At 43.0% G+C, this 14,628-nt stretch overlaps 1 protein-coding gene across 4 annotated transcripts in view; it reads left to right on the top strand.

The window, feature by feature from the left end:
- Window positions 1–14,121, top strand: part of TNRC18 (trinucleotide repeat containing 18) — a 351,855-nt gene extending 337,734 nt beyond the window's left edge. For all 4 annotated transcript variants that reach the window (XM_083153575.1, XM_083153577.1, XM_083153573.1 and 1 more), the window contains one exon: window positions 13,096–14,121. In XM_083153575.1, coding sequence (XP_083009701.1) covers window positions 13,096–13,302 — 207 coding nt within the window. In that variant the 3' untranslated portion in view covers window positions 13,303–14,121. The remainder of the gene's footprint in view (window positions 1–13,095) is intronic.
- Window positions 14,122–14,628: the final 507 nt, after the last annotated feature.

Below are 14,628 nucleotides of genomic sequence, written 5' to 3' on the forward strand. Positions count from 1 at the left end.
GTATTTTAAACTTTTTATCCTGACCCAAGTTCCAATTTTTAAAATTCCCACAAATACATGCCAGGGGATCAGGAGACAGATGGGTGGAAAACATAGTATTAATAAATTGTACAATTTTGTTCCAGAATTTTTTGATTTTTCTGCATTGCCAAATACAGTGAATAAAATCAGCATGAGATTTTTTACATTTGATACAGGCACCAGTTTCAAGAGCGTTCATATATTTCCTTTGTGCAGGGGAGATGTAAGCCCTGTGTAGCATTCTAATATGGACCTCTTGTAGGTAAGAGGATTGTAAATATTTTAGTGTGGGTTCATACTGAGACAGAAAATCTGACTGCAATCTTATTTCGGGAATATCTGTCATCCATTTATGTGTGGTTAGGGACCAACTATCAGAAGCCAACAGAGAAACTAATGGTATATATAGTGTACTACTTTTGTACGGAATGGTAGATAAAAGTTTGGGAAAGGAGAGGAAAAGGATTGCTGTGTTATCAGTTGAAGCAGGGGTAGGCAGGGACCTAGCATAATGTCTGACTTGGAGATACATGTAAAAGTTATGGTTAGGGAGACTGTAGGTAGACTGAAGGTCCGTGAACGGGCGTAAAATGCCTCCTGGGTCAAAAACTTTTGCAATTGATGCCAAACCCTTTTCTTTCCATTGGAGAAACGTTATATTGGACAGTGATGGAGGGAAGGCTGGGTTGCCCCATAACGAGACATATGGAGAATAAAGAGGGCTACAATGGAATTTCTTATTGATAGTTTTCCAGGCATGGTAGGTATCTGTAAACAGTAGGTGTTCCGTAATAAAAGTAGGTAGCTCCGACCATTTAGAATGTAACAGACCATTTGGTGAGTATGGGGAAAATAATGCTGAGTCTAATTTGTAGTCTGTAAACGAGCTAGTTCCGAGCAACCAATCACTGATGTATCGAAAAAATATGGCGTTGGAGTAATGAGCTAGATCAGGAAAGCCCAATCCTCCTTTCTGCCGGGGTAATTTCAATTTAGCATAGGCTATTCGAGGTCGTTTCCCCTGCCACAAAAACCGCGAGAGAAGAGAGTTCAATGTCTTCAAATCTTTGGTCAGCAACTTTATCGGTATCATCTGCATTATGTAAAAAAGCTTTGGGAACAGCACACTCTTTATGGCTGCTAGTCTCCCTAATAGAGAGATGGGCAAGGACATCCAATTATCTAAGTAACTTTTTATATTATTTATCATAGGGGTGAAATTTAATTTATAGAGCTCCGATAAGTCAGAGGGGATGTGAATACCCAAATACTTAATGGACTTATCCGAGATGTGGAAAGATTGGAGAACAGGTAGTGATTGAAAATAGAATGGTGTCCCCTGTATTGGAAGAATTTCCGATTTGTCTAGATTAACTTTGTAACCAGAAATCACGCCGAAGGAGGCGATTAGGTCAAGGACTGCAGGTAAAGAAGTCTCAGGATTAGAGAGATACAGTATCATATCGTCTGCATAAGTGAGTATGATTGAATATTAATGCCTTCGATTAGGGATGAATTGCGTATAGCAATTGCTAATGGCTCTATTGCGATGGCAAATAACAGAGGGGATAGTGGGCATCCTTGTCTAGTGCCTTTAGAAATATTAAAAGGTAAAGATATCGAGCCGTTACATGACATTTGAGATAATGGCGCGTGATAAAGGGTACGGAGAATAGTAATGAAGCCAGGGGAAAAGCCAAATTGAGCAAGTGTTGTGAAAAGGTAGTCCCATTTTATTAGATCAAATGCCTTTTCGGCGTCAAATGAGACTATTAGTTTAGGAGAAGTAAGGGATGAGTGTTTAGAATAGTGTATCGCTCCCAATAGCCTCCGCACATTTACTACAGAATGCCGCCCCAGAATGAAGCCTGTCTGGTCGGGATGGATAATCTGAGGCAAGTACTGTTTCAGGCGATCCGCCAAAATTTTTGTAAATAATTTATAATCATAATTAAGTAAAGAGATAGGTCTGTAGGACCCAGGTAGAGATAGATCTTTGCCCGGCTTGGGGAGTAACCTGATGACTGCGGAATTAAAGTAAAGTGGTATTGTATGAGAGAGAATAATATTGTTATAAAAGGCCACCAAGCTCTCCCCAAACCGAGGCAATAAAATTTTATAGAACTCTGCAGACAGACCATCTGGACCAGGGGCCTTGTAGGGTTTAGATTGCTGAATTACCCTCGTGACTTCTTCAATCGTGACGGGAGCTTCTAATCTTTGTGAGAACTCTTCCGGTAGTTGTGGCAGGGTGGGAAACACCCAAGGGTTTGGGGGTAAGTTCATAGTGGAGGTGGGGTCTGTATGATCAGATTCAGAGTAAATTTTGGAATAAAAATTCTTCATCACATCAGTGAGTTGGTCGCTCGAAGTCGTCATAGAGCCATCTACATTGCGTAGGGGGTGGACTAACATTGAGGGTTGAGTCCCTCGTAATAAATTGGATAAGAGTTTGCCAGTTTTATTCCCATATCTATGAAATCTAAAATTAGAGGAAAAAAGGTAACGGTCACTCTTAGTCTTTAAGAATTCATCAAAATGTATTTTTGCTGTGTTATAAGCTGTTTTATTTATCAAAGTGGGGGCTGATTTAAAGGTCTGGAATGAATTAGTTAAGTTGGATTGTAACTCAAGATATGAAGTGGACATTTTCTTGTTTTCTGCGGCCACATATGAAATAATAACACCTCGAAGGACCGCTTTACCAGTCTGCCAAAACAAGGAAGGATCAGTGACCTCACAATCTGAGTTTGCATTTTTAAAATCCATCCAAGCAGCATCTAATTTGTTTCGGAAGGATATGGATTGGGAAAGATATGTAGGAAATTTCCATAATCGGAAAGGGCCTTTATTTACGTTAGTTTGAAGTGTTATCCACACTAGTGCATGATCTGAAAGACAAATTGGCTCGATGCTGACTTCATGTATATTAGGGAAAAGAGAGGTGGCTACTAGAATGTAATCAATTCTAGAGAGGGTTTGATGGGCTGCTGAGAGACAGGTATAGTCTCTCTCCGTTGGGTTAATGGCTCTCCATGCATCTACCAAATGAAGTTGTTTGGCCAAAGCAGGAACTCCTAACTTTGGTAGTGTGTTGGGTGATTTCTTTGAGGAAGATTTGTCTAAAATGGGAGAAGAGACAAGGTTGAAATCTCCTAATAAAATCAGTGGAGCAGAGGTACGGGTTATTAGTTTGGAGAACAATGTAGAGAAAAATGATTTTCTATAGACATTTGGGGCATATACGGTACATAATATATAAGGTTGATCATCAAGAGTCATCTCAGTGATTAGATATCGACCCTCCGGGTCTGCATCGATTGAAGAGACCGAAATTGCCAAGTTCCGTCTAACTAATATTGCCACCCCGCGGGATTTGGAATTGTAAGGAGCAGCCGCTAATACCTTCCATCCCATCATTTGCAACTTAAGAGTTTCCGCTGCTGTTAGGTGGGTTTCTTGGAGACAAGCTATGTCTAGTTTCTGTTTAGTAAGATACGTAAGCAATTTCCGTCTCTTGGCGGGGGAGTTAACGCCCCTCACGTTCCAAGTACCTATTTTAACAGTCATCTAAGTGATGGGGGTGCTGTATGAAAACCAGGTAATAACATTGATACCAGTACCGCTAAATCTTAGATTAATAAAAGAAGGGGAATGGGCAGAAACATATGGAAGGAGACAGACAAACAGACAGGGGAAAAACAATAAACAACCTGAATAGGCCTGGGAGTATAACTCCGGCCTGAATTTAAACATAGTATATAACGTAAATATCACAAAGTAGCATACAATCCGGGAGTTGGGCTTTCTAACCTCGGACATAATGATTACGTTCGAAGTAAAAGAAGGTCCCGGCCCTAGCCATCTAATGCATCATGAAAACAATATAAAGTAACAAAACACACTCTATAAACAGGATTCCGCAACTAATTATCAGTAGAGGAAATCAGTTGGTATAATGAGATTAGCTAGATTCTCAATATTAGTATTACAACTACAAGAACTTCAGTAAACATTTCTATCATCAGTGTTTAAGCAATATAAATTGGACTAGTAAAATTAAACCTTAGGTAGTAAAACATTTATATATAGTAGAGAACTTGCGGCACTCAATGGGCATCTGAAGGTGGATCTGAGATATCCTGGGAGAAAGAAGCTGAACGTCTCTCATCTTTCAAAAAGGCCTCAGCGTCTGCTGGTGTATTAAAGTCATTATAGGCAGTTCCATTGAAAATTCTGAGCTTGGCAGGATATATCAACGCAAATTTTCGCTGGTCAGTCACCAGGCGGGAGCAGATTGGGGAAAAGGCCTTCCGAGCCCGAGACAGTTCCACTGAGAAATCTTGAAACAGGAACAATTTGGATGATTCCCAAATGATGTCTTTTTTGTTTCTCGAGGCAGACCAAATGGCTTGTTTATGAAGATAATTAAGGCAACGGAATAGGACAACTCGGGGGCGGTTGGGTGTGGTAGGAGAGTGTTGTCCTACACGATGAACTCTTTCGATTATCAGGTCCCGACATTCAGCTTCGATGTTTAGAAGTGTAGGCAGGGTATTTCGTATGAAATGAGCCAAAGCCGGTCCTTTGATTGATTCTGGTAGGCCCACCAAGCGGATATTGTTCCTACGAGAACGGTTTTCAAGGTCGTCGACCTTATTCCATAACTGGTAATTGCTTTTATCCAATCTGGGGACTGTTTGCTTAAGGTGCGACACATCGTGGAACATTTTGCCTACTCTGTGTTCCGTTTCTTCCACTCTATGCGTAAGGTGTTGTAGTTGTGAAGTTATGTCCGCTACAGCTTTCGTCAGTAGTGGACCCATGGTTGCTTTTATGGCCTCCACTACATCGTTATAAGTAACATAAGAGTCTTGTGCAGCAACTGATTTTTTTGACGAAGGTGATAAGGCTGTAGTTTCTGAATCGGATGTCATGTTGGGGTCAGCACGTCGTTTCTCCTGACGTTGCTGAAGAGGTTGTGCTTGGTTAGGGGTAGACCGGAACTTATCCATATGTGTGGCAGTAGGAATCAAAATTATTCAATATAATGAAGTGAGTGTCAGTTTCAGAGTGTCACTGAGATGATGATCAAGGCGGGACCTTGTGGCGGGGTGCCTAGTACATTCTATCAAGTTTTTGCATGCGAAGCTTGTAGATAGGAATTTCTGTGAATTGAGTCAGGTAGAAATATATTAAGAGACTCGAGACCATCTGTAGGTTGTATCCTGACCTGCAGGCCCACAAACTGTCACAGCTCGCAGAGTGGCCAGCACTGCCCTAATAGGGTTCAGTGATGATTCATACAATGTATATGCAATGCTAGTCTGGATCACAGAGAATTCAGGGGGGGACTGGTGGAAGATGACAGGATCCACTTGTAGCTAAGGACCAGGGAAGGAGAACACTGCTGTAATATATAATGTAAATTGCTGGATGCACAGAAGGATAGATTATGAGCCTGTATCAATCCCCAGGCAGCTGGAGTCCAAGCTGAGAGAGGCAGGTAAGGTATTATAGGGATTGAGCAGGTTATAAAACGCTGTACCTCAAATCTAGTGACTGTCTGATGTGACAGAGTGAAGTAAAATGGCCGCCGCTGCTGCAGTGGTACAGTCACTGAGAGGCAGCTAAATCAGATCCCCCCTCACTTCTATTAGGTATTGATATTATCAGGGAGCCTTGGGGGGGGGGCCCGGAGGTAGGGGAGAGGCAGGGGGGAGAGCTAATATCTTTATCTACCTTTTGCGGCTCCGTACGTCCGCGGACGCCGCTCCGGAGCTCAAATCCCGGCGAGGCCTCAAAATTTAGGTCCCGGCTTCTCCCGGCGGGTAGGCCGCAACCTGCAGAAACGTCTGGAGACGTTCCCCGGCTCCGCAGCTATCCCCGGCGGGTGTCCCCGGTGTCCGGCTGTCAAGTACGAGCCGTCTGGGGTGAGATACAGCAGGGGGTCAGCTGCAAGAGGGTGAATTGTGGCCCTCAGGTGCAGAGCTCTTAAATCAAGCAGCTACTCCGGGTCCCGGTCAGGCCTGAATGCACACAATTTAAAGAAATGACAGCTAGGCAGAGAGAGCTGTGTGCTGCCCAGCTGTATAGTCTAAGCAGTTCCGTCGATATTTTAAATTCTTTTGCTTGACCACGAGCCAATCGGAGCTTGCGGTCCGGTAGCCAATCAGGAGTGGCATTGGTGGTATTGGTGGCCACTCCTGATTGGCCAGCGGGAGAATTTAAAATATCGATGGACCTGCTTAGACTATACAGCCTGGCAGCGCACAGCTCTCTCTGCCCGGCTGTCATTTCTTTTAATTGTGTGCGGCCGGCGATCTAATGAATGGTCCCAGTGGCGTAAGTTCATACTAGGTGCCCAGAGGCAAGACACTGGTTGGTGCCCCCTAACAACAATCCAACCACTTCAACACACAGAGACACATTCTCCTCCTCCAAACTCTTCCTCCAACAACCCAACCTGCAGCTGCAACACCCATACACCCACTCTCACATAAAAAAAGCAGTTATACAACAAAATCCAGGCTCCGACACGATATTTGGAACACAGGGCCACAGTTCGGCCCTGTCCCGATGATTGGGAACTGTGCATGCTTTATTATATAAACATAGAATTTGACGGCAGATAAGAACCATTTGGCCCATCTAGTCTGCCCCTTTTTTATCCTTCGGGTAATCTCAACCCTTTTTGATCCTTGTTTCTTTGTAAGGATATTCATATGCCTATCCCAAGCAGGTTTAAATTGTTCTACTGTCTTAGCCTCTACTTCCTCTGATGGGAGGCTATTCCACTTATCCACTACCCTTTCTGTGAAGTAATTTTTTCTAACATTTCCCCTGAACCTACCTCCCTCCAGTTTCAGTGTATGTCCTCGGGTTCTATTATTCTATTACTTTTTTTACCTTTTGAAGAAAATTTCCCTCCTGTACTATGTTAAAACCCTTGATATATTTGAAGATTTCTATCATGTCCCCCTTTCCCTTCTCTGCTCCGAACTATACATGTTAGATCTTTTAGTCTTTCCAGTTAAGTTTTGTGATGTAGGCCATGCACCATTTTAGCTGCCCTTTTTTGTACACTCTCTAATGTATGTATATCCTTCTGGTCCAAGTACAGATCCCTGGGGTACTCCACTGGTAACATGTCCCTCCATATAATGCACTCCATTTACTACAACTGTCTGTTTCCTATCCTGCAACCAGGTTCTTATCCATTTAATTGTTTTATAATCCAGTCCTACACTTTCAAGTTTATTTATCAGTCTGCGATGTGGGACAGTGTCAAATGCCTTACTAAAGTCTAGATATACAATTTTTTGAAAGGTTCCCGCACAGGATTTTCCGCCGTGGCTACAGAAAAAATCACAGTCACGATAAAGGGTGGATGTCAATTTAAGCAAGATCCAAGTACCAATTGAACAACCTGATACAGTATATCAATCAGTGTCAAAATTTATATAGGGTTGGAGGTGCTCCCCTGAGTCAGAGATAACATAGACAAAACAGGTAGAAAAAGAAGACTCTTTTTTGGGGGCACACTTAAGGTGGATGATGTATGCTTCAAAATTATACTGTGAGAAAAATGATAGGTTGATAAATTTAAAACTTAGCTTTTATTTGGTTTATTTTCTAAGATAGGTTGATCTCAAGACAAGAGATACAAAAAAAGGACACACAAAGAACATATATAACAAATAAACACTGGTTTAAAGGCAATCCTCCCGCCACTTGCGGGGAATCTTAGACCACACCCCTGAATGCAGTTACTCTATTGTAAGCTGGAAAAAAAATATATATACACATATAAAAATAAATGAATTTTCAATTGACAAGGCACAGTGCTCAGTTACACATAAATGTCTGTTCAATGGTGTGTTTTAAATTCACACAACAAAGATTCACCAGTTTAAACGAACTAATAATTGCCCACAATTTCAATAGGAGTTCTATTCCCCTGTTAGTATGAGACACAAGACGTTCGAGCTGGTTTAATTGTATGCTAGAGAATTGAGAAACATTTGCAAAAGCTTTTCAGACTATGGGCGGTATTAAATGAGGCTGATTCGCCAGGTTTCTATGGCGATTTTGTGCTGTAAGGCGAATTTTTGACTAAAACGGTGAATCACCCTATTCAATGACCAGATGGCGAATACATTTCAAGGTTTTTTCGCCATGATTCACCGAGTAGCAATCGCTATCTTTTTATGGTGAAGTGGAATGTGAACTTTTAAAATAAAGTGTTTTGTTTTTTACAATTGGTGTAAAAAAATCAGGAATTTTATTCTGAGGAGGGGCATGCTATTTTTATATTTATATATTTAATAATTATTTTGTAGCTGAGGGATGGGGCTTTCCAACAAGCCCAGCCCCGTGTCTCTAGCCCCCTGGGAACCGGAGATACGGCCAGGCAAAGCTGGAACGTTTTCCCTATAGGATAACATGGGACCCGCTAATTCCGACCCCCACCCAGTTCAAGGGCTGCCAGTTCCCCCTTTGGCATCACTGAAGCTCGATGTTGATCTCAGTTGAACCCAAATCGCTGGGCCTTTAATCTGATACCAGGCTGGATCCATATGGGTTAATTGGTTCCAGGGATATTGAGGTTAACCCGTTTTTTTGTTTTTGTTCTTTGAGGTCAGATGGACTGGAACCAAACAGCCCAGTTTCATGGGACCAAAATCATTCTAAGCCAACTCAAAAGTTCTTCAATATGATATTACGTATGTAAATGGGTCAGTTGGTTCCGAAGATATAGCTGGTTGGTTAAAGGGGGGTAGGGAGAGGGGAGTGGTTGTCTTTCCCCCTCACACCAGAAAATGCAGGGACTAGGCTGGTGTATAAGGGGTCAGCCTGGGAATGTCCCTGCATGATCCTGGGACCATATTCCCGGGTAAATCCCTGCATTTTCTGTTGTGAAAGGGGTATTACTTCAAACAGCCGTGACCTGCAGTGCTCTGAATACAGCCGGGCAGCCCCCTGCTCTCTGCCCAGCTGTCAATGTCACCCCTGCAGCTTCCGCTCCAATACTTCTCCCCGCTTTCACCTCAGCCCGCCCCCCCTTTAATCATGTGGTGCCGATGCCCGGCATGCTCCCCCGACGTCACGCACAACAACAGCGCGCACAATATTTAAAATGTCCACTCGGCTAGAGGGGACACCAGGAGGGGAGTGGAAGCGTGCTCTGTGCTGCACTCTGCTCCTCTCCCCATAGAAGCAGCTGCACAGCTCCCCATAGAAGCAGCTGCACCGCTCCCCAACTCCCCCTGCAGCAGCAGCAAAGGCTCATATAAAAATTTACAGTAAGTGGCACTTTTGGGGGCATTGCTTAAGGGACGCTACAAGTGGCGGTTTGTGGGGGCATTACGCATAATGTGTCGCTTAATGTGTAAGGGGCATTATGGTGTGCAGCATCATGTGTAAGCGGCATTATGTGTGCAGCATCATGTGTAAGGGACATTATGTGTGCAGCATCATGTATATTGGGTACTATGGTGTGCATCGGCATCATGTGTAATGGGTACTATGGTGTGCGGCATCATGTGTAATGGGTACTATGGTGCCCTCAAGCAAGAACCCCCTAGCAATGAGCACGTACTGTAGGTAAGCAGCACTTATGTGGAAAATATGTAATGGGCATTACGGTTTGTTATATAGTATGTAATGGGCATCATGATGTGTGGCACAATGTGTAATGGGCATTATGGTGTCTGGCCTTATGTGTAATTGGCATTACGGTGTGTGGCTTTATGTGTAATGGGTATTATGGAGTTTGCTAAAATGTGTAATGGGCATTACTGTGTATGGTCTTAAGCTAAGGTAGCCAACCCTAGTCCTCGAGAGCTACCAACAGTGCATGTTTTGCAGGTCTCCTCACAGAATCACAAGTGAGCTAATTAGCTCCATCTGTGGATCTTTTAAAATGTGTCAGTGATTAATGATTGCAGCTGTGCAGCAGCTAGTTTGTCTGGAAAATGTGAACTATTGGTAGCTCTCGAGGGCTAGGGTTGGCTACCACTGGCCTAAAGTGTAATACCACACCCCTTTTTGTGATGCCACGCCTCCTTCCCATGAGGCCACATGCAAAAGTCCCCCTACTATTATGTCTAAATCTGGGACCACCCATTACCATAATTCTAGATTCGCCTATGGTCAGGTGAACCACATTTAGGGGGTACGTTTTTTTGATCTGCTACCATGCACGTTCGCACGGGGTGGAGCAATGTTTTGTTTTATCTGCACATGATGAGTTTTACTCATGTGCAGGGTCCCTGGGCGAAAGGACTCCGTTTACAGGTGGGAACACGCAGTGTTCTGTGCTGTGCTGGTAGGACCTGTGACCTCCTCCTCCCTAGCCCCTACATCCATTTCCGGGTGCAGGGAGGAGGAGGATAGCCCACAGCAGCTGCATGATATCAGCCATAGGGTAAGAGAGGGAGGGGGAGCCGCTGCACATCGCCGGGCACATCGCAAAGGACAGCTACTGTATTAACACAAGCGCTGTTCTGTGCAATAATTACATACCTCGATTATTAGGGCCTGTCCCGCTGTCCCACCCACGGCCGGCAGTGTCCCGCGGTGAGGGGGGGCTGTTGGGAGTCCCCCCTGTCTGCTGCTAAGCAGCATGCGCACAGCGTCTATTCACGCAGCCAGGGGGCTGGGGGCATGGCGTGGCCTCGCGGGAGAGCTGCGAGTATAGGCCACGCCCCTGAAATTAGGCCATGCCCCCGACCAACTATGTCCCGTCTCCGGCGACCAAAAAGTTTGGAGGTATGTAATTATTGCATATGTTAGGGCATATGCGATAAATATCTATGCAGTAGCCCGCGATGTGCCGTGGACTGGGGCTGCGGATGTTACTGCATCCCGCCCTAAGTGAGCTACTGCTGTCAGCTCTACCGATCTGTACTTATAGCCAATGAGTGGGCTCATAATAAAGAGAAACATCCTTCCCATTCATCCACGTTCTCCCCGGGCCCCAGCACCCACGCCGCCAAGCATTGAGTTAAAAAAGAAAATGTAAAGAGTGGCATGTGGTGCAGACAGCAGTGGGCCCCATGAACTGGCTTGGGCCCCGTCTCACTGCACTCTCTGCACCGCCAGTAGTTCTGCCCCTGCTTGGTGTATATACAGGCTACAGTACATTTATTCAAGCCAAAAAGGCAAGTGGAGCTTTGTAGCCTTAGATCAGGGGTGGCCAAAGCTATCCTCAAGATCTACCGGTTCATGTGTCTCAGGCAACCTGTGGATCTATAGTAGAAATGATTGCAGCTTGTTTGAAAATGTGACAGTTATGCTGTGTACACACGGTGAGATTTGACATTAGATTTTGACTCAAAAAATTCAAAATCGCATTCAGATCGCATTCAGATCGCACAGGTTTTTAACCTTGCGATCCCGATGCATGCTCCTGTGACAGCATAAATCAAAACCCAGATAGACAGGACAGCAATGACTATATAGTGCAAATCAAATGCAGATTGTATGAATTGTATGTAAATAGTACACAGTTAGCAAAGATTGCATGGTACTTATGTAGTTGCAGGGCGCCCACTAAGCTATTTGCTTATTGGACTATTCTGCGTAAGAAAATCGCATTGCATCGCACGTCCCATTTTAGTGCCGTGCGATGCGATCTTCCTAAAGGTGCCCATACACGTTACAATTATTGTATACAATATTGTATACAATATCACATCTCATTGCATATCGGTTTTGCGATAAGATCAGATTAGATGAGATCTAGTACAAAATGTATGTGCTGCACATACTTTTTGTACTAGATCTCATCTCATCTGATCTCATCGCAAAACCGAGATCGGATGAGATGCGATATTGTATACAATATTGTATACAATAATTGTAACGTGTATGGGCACCTTTAGTCATTTACCGGTATTCACTGCTCTCTCGTCCTGGGCTTATCGCATCGCATGCCATCACACCTTACGCAAAATAGCATGTGATCGCATGCAATTTTATAGTGTGCAATGCCTTTAACTTAATTACAATGCAATGAGACTTTTTTAGGCACCCCACCACCAGCCCGAAGCGTGGCGAGCGCAGCGTAACACATCCCCTGACTTTTTCATAACCCCACTAACCACGTTGGTGTGGAGTTGACTTTTATATAGTGAGGTGAGCGCAGCGAGCCCCCGAGCCCAAAGTGTGGCAAGCCCCGCGAGGGGATGCAGAATACATGTAAAGTAATCCATGGGGCTTGCTGCGCTCGCCACGCTTCGAGGTCGGTGGCTCGCTACGCTCGCAACACTACATGAATTCAACTCCACGCCGACGTGGATAGTGGGGTTATGAAAAGGTTGGGAGGACGCGTTCCGCTGCCACTCACCATGCTTCGGGCTCGCATAGTGGGGGTGTTTTAGGAGCACATTCACACATGCCATATCATACATCTGACACAGTAATGACAACATGTGTTAACGATTAACTTTAAGTTTACTTACTAATTAATAATAAAGATAACACATTAATTAATTACATTTATAAACATAAATCAAGTGAAACAACAAGAATAATGATAATTAGTTAAGAAAAAAAGAATAATAATATTCCCTTCATTTCCTAATCATGTCCCACCCACCTAACCAGCTGATATTGCATAAAGTTATATTTCTATTTAGACTATTTTAAGACAGTAGATTATTATTTGTTTTTAAAGGGAAAAATAACAATTTGTATTTGATTAAATTGTGTTTGAATTGGCATTAAAATATTTCTGCTTGTATTTAATTATATTAATAAAAGTAATTGTTTTGATTGTTGATGGCTTTCTCTAGTTTTAATGACATTTCATTGATTTGACTGTGTACAAATACTGTACTACAGCTTTCCCACACACTATTGTGGGAGCGTAAAGGGGTCTACACACGGGGAGATTTGCTGAACAATGCTAGATTGCTCAGAAAGATTGCTTAGCACATACCGATGTATCCGCACTGTGTGCTGACCGATCTGTCTGGGTTAGTGTTCTCCTTTTTTGTTCAGGGCACAGATGCATCCCACAAATAGTATGCAAAAAAGCGAAAATTTACTTTCTGTATTTTCTTGCAGCGTGCATTGTACCAATCCTCTCATGTGGATGAAAATGATGTGCAGACAGTTTCCCACAAGTGTCTGGTTGTCGCTCTCGAGCAGTATGAGCAGATGATAATGACAAAGAAATACCATGACAGTGAGGACCTGTACTATCTTGCAGGAACTTATGAGCCCACCACAGGAATGATCTTCAATACTGATGGAGTGCCTGTTATCTGCTGAATATAGTGTTCTCTATCCCAAACAAGACTTTCTGACAATCATTAACACACTAATGGCATGGGTAGAGAAGGCACTTTAGAACCTTCAACAAAGAAAAATAACACTTATAGGGTATACAATCTATATGATGATACTAAGTGACTTGTCCAATGTTTGATTTGTAAGTTTAAACATATTCAAAATGCAATGTCATATTCATGTTATAGTTACTAGTTTTAATTAGTAGCAAATACTGTGTATGTAACAGATAACAGTAAATGTAAATGGATAGCCACTCTGGAGAATGTAGACAAGCACATTTCAGTGAAAAAATATTTCTTAAGATGTTCTTTAAGAATATTTATACCATATTGAAAGTGGAAAATGGAGCAATTAAATAAGGCACGATTCTACTCCATGTATGTATTAGGAAAAATGAAGAGACAGTTAATGTTTCCAGATCTTCAGGGATCGTGACCTCAGTATTGTAAGACATAGTGGTCCAGATCATGGTAGCACATTCTGGACCAAACATGGCTTTGGCAACAAGATGGTTTATTTTTTTTACTGAATAAAATAGGAAATGCTCACTTAGGATATTTCACACTAAAGTATTTGTACTGTACTTATCTGCTATTTCACACAAATATGCTTCCATGTGATGTAACATTGCATCCCAGATATCTCAAATCATCAATTAGCATAGAAAAAAAACCTGACCTTTTCAGACAATCTTGAGATGAAAATAATTTTTGTCTTTTACTATGTTATTTCTTACGCATATCTTTTGTTTTGTTGCACAGTTCTGTGTTCCCTTTTCATAAAATATACTGTAGCTAATGTTTGTGTTGTTATTTCTAAAAGCTATCTATGTGCCATTCCATTAATATTAATGACATATGAAAGGGACCTTTATAAAGCTGCAAAAATGCAGATCTGTGGAACTGGCCACCATGAGATCATTTGGTTCAGAGGCAGAACTACCATTGGTACAGCAAGTGCATTGCACTGGAGCCCCTGAGGCTAAGGGACCCATTTCTGCGCAGACCAGCAATGAGTTATCTCTTGGGCCCCCGCAGACCATTTTGAACAATATCAGATGAATGGCCCAGTGCAGGGAGGGCCCCACTTCCTGAGTGTTCTTACCATAGCGAGGCAGGGCTGACCATGTGTATGCAGCTAGAGGAGTCGAGTACTGCCGCCTATCAGCACTGATGATCATCATAGCCAACTACTGACTCTAATTAAGAGACACTTTCCTTTTTTTCCTGTTCAGAGCGTTCTGTGAATTATAGGCAGCTTACCACCGATGCAACTGGCACTGTCAGAGTCTGACTGTTCTTCTAT

This window comes from Crinia signifera, chromosome 7 (genome assembly GCF_055691185.1).
Source record: "Crinia signifera chromosome 7, ASM5569118v1, whole genome shotgun sequence".
Taxonomy (NCBI): Eukaryota; Metazoa; Chordata; class Amphibia; order Anura; family Myobatrachidae; genus Crinia; species Crinia signifera.